At 70.6% G+C, this 6,851-nt stretch overlaps 1 protein-coding gene across 1 annotated transcript; it reads right to left on the bottom strand.

Annotated features, from left to right (window-relative positions):
- Positions 1–510: 510 nt before the first annotated feature.
- LOC138825296 (somatostatin receptor type 5-like) lies at positions 511–1,605 on the bottom strand. Its single transcript, XM_070019692.1, has one exon. It carries the CDS (start codon positions 1,603–1,605, stop codon positions 511–513), a length of 1,095 nt encoding a protein of 364 aa, XP_069875793.1.
- Positions 1,606–6,851: the final 5,246 nt, after the last annotated feature.

Raw genomic sequence — 6,851 nt, 5'->3', positions numbered from 1 at the left:
GGCACTGGCTGCCCCAGGGCGGGCCCTCGGGGGTTCCAGTGGGCACTGGCTGCCCCAGGGCCGGCCGCGGTCCTGTGCCCGTCCCCCACGTAGCCGCAGGGGCCGTGGGGCTGCTTCTCTTCAGAGGGCAGCACCCGGGACTGACCGTGTGGCCCCGCGATGAGGGGCGCGGGCGACACGCGGGGGCCGGGCAGGTCCAGCCCGGCCTGGGGTGCAGTCACCAGTTCACAGCGTTGGTCAGAGCCCTCGCGGGGGCGCTTCCCCCATCCCGGGAGGCTGGCGGGGTCAGGCCGGGGTGGGAGCGGAGGCGCTGGGCACTTCGGGCAGGCCGGTGTCCCTTCTCCGAGCCCCCAGCCTAGCACAGCAGGCTGAGGGGCAGCTGACCAGCCCCCACACCTTGACCTGTGTCCACCCACAGCCTGGGCCCGTCTTCATGGCCCCTCTGAGGACCCCGAAGCGCACCCCACGATCTGGAGGCCGCCGGCTCCCCAGGCTGGATGGCGGAAGGCCTCACAGTGTGCTGGTCTGCATGCGTCCGTCAGCCTCGCGGCCCCGGGGCGCCTGCGTGCTGGCCGGCGGCCGCCCGCTCTTGTCCGGCCGTGGCTCGGTGGCAGCGTCTGCGTCCTCGGCACCGTAGCCTCTGCGGAGGCACAGAACCTTCCGGAAGCTCTGGCGGAAGTTGTCAGAGAGGAAGCCGTAGAGCAGAGGGTTGGCGCAGCTGTTGGCGTAGGACAGGACCACCACGAAGAAGTAGAGGCCGGCGGAGGCGGGCTCCTCGGGCAGCGCGAAGGCCAGGTTGACGATGTTGACGATGAAGAAGGGCAGCCAGCAGCCCACGAACACCGCCACCACCACCAGCACCATGCGCGTCACCCGGCGCTCGGAGCGCCGGCGCCGGGCACAGCCCGCACGCGAGCCCGCCGCCTTCACCTTGGCCACGATGAGCAGGTAGCAGAGGCAGATGACCAGCAGCGGCCCGAAGAAGCCCAGCACGGAGGTGTAGGTGATGAAGGCCGCGCCCCACAGCCCCACGGGCTCCGGCCAGCTGAGGTTGCAGGTGCCCCAGCCCTCCTGGACGTCCGCGAAGACCAGCAGCGGCAGAGCCATGAGCAGGGAGAAGGCCCAGATGGCGGCGCTGGCCAGCTTGGCCACCCGGGGCCGGCGCCAGCGGGCGGAGCGCAGCGGGTGGACCACCGCCAGGTAGCGGTCCACGCTCATGACGGTCAGGCAGAAGATGCTGGTGAACTGGTTGACGCCGTCCAGCGTCATGACCAGGCGGCACAGGACGTGGCCAAAGGGCCAGTAGGAGACGGCGTTCTGCGTGGCCAGGAAGGGCAGGCCGGCCATGAGCAGCACGTCGGCCACAGCCAGGTTGAGGATGTACACGTTGGTGACCGTCTTCATCTTGGCGTGGCGCAGCACCACGTAGATGACCAGCGTGTTGCCGCCCAGCCCCACCGCGCACACCAGCAGGTACAGCACCGGCACCAGCACCGCCCGCGCCCCGGCCGAGGGCGCCGGCCCGGCCACCGTCTGGTTGTGGCCACCTCCAAGGGCCGAGGAGGCATTCCAGCCCAGGGCTCCAGCCGGAAACAAGGGCTCCATGGTGCTGCCCAAGGCCGAGTCCCAACCTGCGTCTGTCCTGTAAGAGAAGGGGACGGTCAGCACACTCGGGGATGGTCAGCTCACTCGGGGGATGGTCAGCTCACTTGGGGGATGGTCAGCTCACTCGGGGAATGGTCAACACACTCCTCGGGGGATGGTCAGCACACTCGGGGGATGGTCAGCTCACTCGGGGGATGGTCAGCAGACTCGGGGGATGGTCAGCTCACTCGGGGGATGGTCAGCACACTTGCAGGATGGTCAGCACACTCCTCAGGGGATGGTCAGCACACTCGGGGGATGGTCAGCTCACTCGGGGGATGGTCAGCACACTCGGGGGATGGTCAGCACACTCGGGGGATGGTCAGCTCACTCAGGGGATGGTCAGCACACTCCTCGGGGGATGGTCAGCACACTCGGGGATGGTCAGCTCACTCGGGGGATGGTCAGTGCACTCGGGGGATGGTCAGCACACTCGGGGGATGGTCAGTGCACTCGGGGGATGGTCAGCACACTCGGGGGATGGTCAGTGCACTCGGGGGATGGTCAGCACACTCGGGGGATGGTCAGAACACGGGGGACGGTCAGCAAACTCCTCAGGGGATGGTCAGCACACTCCTCAGGGGATGGTCAGTGCACTCGGGGGATAGTCAGTGCACTCGGGGGATGGTCAGCACACTCGGGGGATGGCCAGCACACTCCTCGGGGGATGGTCAGCACACTCGGGGGATGGCCAGCACACTCCTCGGGGGATGGTCAGCACACTCCTCAGGGGATGGTCAGCACACTCGGGGGATGGTCAGCACACTCCTCAGGGGATGGTCAGCACACTCGGGGGATGGTCAGCACACTCCTCAGGGGATGGTCAGCACATTCGGGGAATGGTCAGCACACTCCTCGGGGGATGGTCAGCACACTCGGGGGACGGTCAGACACTCGGGGGATGGTCAGCACACTCGGGGGATGGTCAGCACACTCCTCGGGGGATGGTCAGCACATTCGGGGGACGGTCAGCACACTCCTCAGGGGATGGTCAGCACACTTGCAGGATGGTCAGCACACTCCTCAGGGGATGGTCAGCACACTCGGGGGATGGTCAGCACACTCGGGGGACGGTCAGCACACTCAGGCATTCCTTCTTCCTGTCCTGCTGGCCCAGACACCGCCCGCCCGCCCGGTGGCGGCAGGTAAACACCATTAGTCACGTTCAACTGGGCCAGGAATCACATCAAGCAAATTGTTTGGAAAACGAGGTGGGAGAGGAAGGAGCTGCCGGGGCGGTGGAGCCGCGGCGGGCGGGCGGTGGACGGCGGGGACTCAGGAGGCAGGCCGGCTGTGGGTAACTCCGTGGCGGCCCTGATCTGCACACACACACACACACACACACACACACACACACACACACACACACACACACACACCCCAGTGGCCTTGGATCCTCTGAGAGGCTCCGCAGCCCCCAGCACAGTGCTGCAGGAGAGTGACGGTGGCCCACAGGCCTCCCCGTCCCAGCGGCCGCGGGCCCCAGGGCTCTGGAGGCAGCAGGGCAGGGCAGGGGGGCCACGACCTGGCTGAATGCCCCCCACACCCAGCAGCACGCACAGTGCCGTCCCGCTCTGCCCCGCGCTAGCTCCGCCGGCCTCCCTCTGCCAGCGGTGCTCTGTGAGCCGGACACGCACTGGGCAGCCCCGCCAGGACGCAGCGCCGCCCTCCACACCAAGGACAGGCCTTCCTTCCGCCGGGCAGAGGACCTGCGCAGGACGAGCAGGACACGGTGGAGGCGCGGGGGCTGCGGGTGTGGGGCTGCGCCGTCGTCGGCCTGCTGACCTGGAGCCCTGGGTTCAGCCGCTCAGCAAATCTTCGGTGGCTCAGGTCATCTCACCCAAGGATGCTCCGACAGCTCCCGGGGAGGGCCCAGGCCTGGGGATGCCAGGGACGGGCCAGAAGCCACTGCACTTCAACCACAGGAGGAAGAGGTCCACGGGAAGGGAGCGCGCAGGACAATACCCCCAATCCCAGCGACAAACCCCTCCTCCACGACCCCACGGCCACTTCCTCATGTGAAGGCGTGGATCACCTGCGGCGCTCACCTGCGGCCCCCACCCCACCCCCACCCTGTGGCTTTAGCTGCCATCCGGGAGCTGCCTCTCCTGGGGGGAGGGGGCAAAGTGCCCTGGGAAGCTGCCCCGAGCAGCGGGCAGGGCCGGGGTGCGCTCTCCAGGCCAGGCCCTCAGCGCACGCTTGATCTGAAGTCTCGTTGCAGTAGATCTTACCTCCCAGGCTCATCTGGGACCCTGCCCAGGTGCCCAGTGCCCAAAGCTGCAGAGGGGCTTCCCAGGTTGACCCCCCCCCGCTTGGTCCCCGGTCTCTGCCATGCCTGTAAATGCTCATTCCCCAGTACAGTTCAGAGCCGCAAAGAACAAAATAGGCCATGGAGCCATGACTGCCTCTTGGAAAATAATTCAGCAAGAGCCATTATTTCTAAGAGCAATCTTCTTAGTCACAAAAAATGACACGCTCATGGGAAAATCGCCCGGAGCCCTTTCCGGTTGAGGGGGATTCGGTGAGGGAGGCGCTGGTCCCTGGGCCTTGGGCTGGGACAGGGGCTGCCTGGCCAGCACAGGAACAGGCCCCACGCGTCCACGTCACCCCGGCACTGTCTGGGGATCCTGGGTGAGCTGTGGCAGCCTTGCCAGTGGGTGCCAGGGCCTGGGGGCTGCAGGCCAGGCCGGCCTGGCAGGAGCTGGGCAGTGGGTGACGCTGCCCGGCCCAGGCTGCCTGCAGGGGGAGCCCGTCCCGGCATGCATTTGCCTCTGCCTCCTCTGCGTCAGCCCCTTCCTGTGGCCCTGGGGACCCATTCCTGCCTCCCCCAAAGTACTGCAGGCCAGGGACTCGTCTGCCCCAGCCTCCTGGGGAACCTGAGGCTTGTGTGGGCAGTTGGGTGTTCACGGTGGGGAGCCCAGGCCTGGCCGGTCAGAGCCCCGGGATCTGCGTGCCCCAGGAGGCATCTGAAGACCACTGAATGAATGAGAAGGCCTGGGCATGGCCTCTGCTGGCGCTGCCCGGGTCGGGTCAGGGCGTGCCCTTCCTCCCACCCACACCACCAAGCGGCCCTGGCCTCAGAGGACCCGCAGGCAGCCTTCTGTCTGGGGGCGCCTGGCACCTGGCGTCACCTCCCCTCCCCTGGGGTGGACACGGGGGCAGGTGTGTCCCTGGGAGAGGAAGGGCGGGCAGCCACAGAATGTTCCAGCACGTTCTGGGCTCTCCACGGAGGGGCACTGGCGACCTGGGCTGGCTGGGGCCGGGTCCCCGCGGGCAGGGCGCGCCCGGCCTCCCCGGCCCGGCTCCCGGCTCCCTCCCTAGTCTTCGCCCGGGCTGGAGGCGAACCCGCGGGCCGGACCCTCCGCTCCCCGGCGGGGTCCGCACAGCCCCCCCCCCCGACACCGCGGCCTCCGGGTCCCAGGGGCCGGCGAGGGGGCGCGCGGCGGCTGCGGGAGATCCGGGTGCTCTGCGCGCCGCCCGGGGTCGGGGCGCAGGCAGGAGCGCGGGGTCGGGGCGCAGGCAGGAGCGCGGGGTCGGGGCGCAGGCAGGAGCGCGGGGTCGGGGCGCAGGCAGGAGCGCGGGGTCGGGGCGCGGTGCCGGGATCGGGGCGCAGGCAGGAGCGCGGGGTCGGGGCGCAGGCAGGAGCGCGGGGTCGGGGCGCAGGCAGGAGCGCGGGGTCGGGGCGCGGTGCCGGGATCGGGGCGCAGGCAGGAGCGCGGGATCGGGGCGCGGTGACGGGATCGGGGCGCGGTGACGGGATCGGGGCGCGGTGACGGGATCGGGGCGCGGTGACGGGATCGGGGCGCAGGCAGGAGCGCGGGTCGGGGCGCGGTGCCGGGGTCGGGGCGCGGTGCCGGGTGCGGGAGGCGGCGGGCGGGGCAATAGACTCACCTGCCCGAGGCGACCGGTGGCCCAGCCGGGTGCTCGGCTGCTCTGGGCGCCGGCGGGCTGGGGTGGGGCGGAGCCGGCACCGAGCGCGGGCAGGGGAGGGGCTGGGGGCGTGGCCTGTCGACAGGGGGCGCGGCCTGTGTGTAGGGGCGTGGCCTGCCTGCAGGGGCAGGGGCGGTCCGCGGGGGCGGGGCTGGCTCGGAGGGGGCGGGGCCTGCCAGCGGGGCGGGGCGGTTTGGGGGCGGGGCTGCCCTGGGGGCAGGGCGGGCTGGGGGGCGTGGCCTGCCCGCGGGGCGGGGCGCGGGGGCGTGGCCTGCCCGCGGGGCGTGGCCTGCCCGCGGGGCGGGGGCGGGGGCGTGGCCTGCCCGCGGGGCGGGGCGCGGGGCGGGGCCTGCCCGCGGGGCGGGGCGGGGGCGGGGCCTGCCCGCGGGGCGGGGCGGGGGCGGGGCCTGCCCCGGGGGCGGGCGGGGGCGGGGCCTGCCCCGGCGGCGTCTCCCGCGGGCTTCTCCCTCCCCAGATCTGGTCCCCACGCCGCCCCCTTTCCCACGTGGGGGGCCGGACCTGGAGTCCCGGTCAGGGGACAAGCGTGGGCCCTGGAGGTGTCTCCGGGGTCACGGCGATGGGGGCAGCGGCCCGGCCCCCACCCAGGGCTCACCCCGCCCCAGGGCGGCGGGCAGCGAGTCCCGGGTGCGGAGCTGCTGCGGTGGAGACTGGAGGAGAACGGAGGGTCTCCTCCGAGGCACTGGACTGAGAGATGGGGTCCGGACCCCGCCCAGCACAGGGGGGAGCCACCGTCACCCTGCCCCGCCTCTGGGGATCGGGCCCCAGAGAATGGCAGACCCCCAACACCAGACCCCAGACCCCAGACCCCAGACACCAGACCCCCAACACCAGGCCCCAGACACCAGACCCCCCAACACCAGACCCCAGACACCAGACCCCAGACACCAGACCCCCCCAACACCAGATCCCAGACACCAGACCCCAGACACCAGACCCCCAACACCAGACCCCAGACCCCAGACACCAGACCCCAGACCCCAGACACCAGACCCCAGACACCAGACACCAGACCCCCAACACCAGACACCAGACCCCAGACACCAGACACCAGACCCCAGACACCAGACCCCAGACACCAGACCCCCCCAACACCAGATCCCAGACACCAGACCCCAGACACCAGACCCCCAACACCAGACCCCAGACACCAGGCCCCAGACACCAGACCCCAGACCCCAGACCCCCCCAACACCAGATCCCAGACACCAGACCCCAGACACCAGACACCCAACACCAGACCCCAGACACCAGGCCCC

This window comes from Dipodomys merriami, unplaced genomic scaffold, assembly GCF_024711535.1.
Source record: "Dipodomys merriami isolate MVZ:Mamm:240054 unplaced genomic scaffold, mDipMer1.0.p SCAF_137, whole genome shotgun sequence".
Lineage (NCBI taxonomy): Eukaryota > Metazoa > Chordata > Mammalia > Rodentia > Heteromyidae > Dipodomys > Dipodomys merriami.
This window is presented reverse-complemented; position numbering and strand designations above follow the sequence as displayed.

What these genes read in the sequence shown, in the direction of transcription:
- LOC138825296 (XM_070019692.1), bottom strand. Translation starts at nt 1,605, where the DNA reads ATGGAGCCCTTGTTTCCGGCTGGAGCCCTGGGCTGGAATGCCTCCTCG.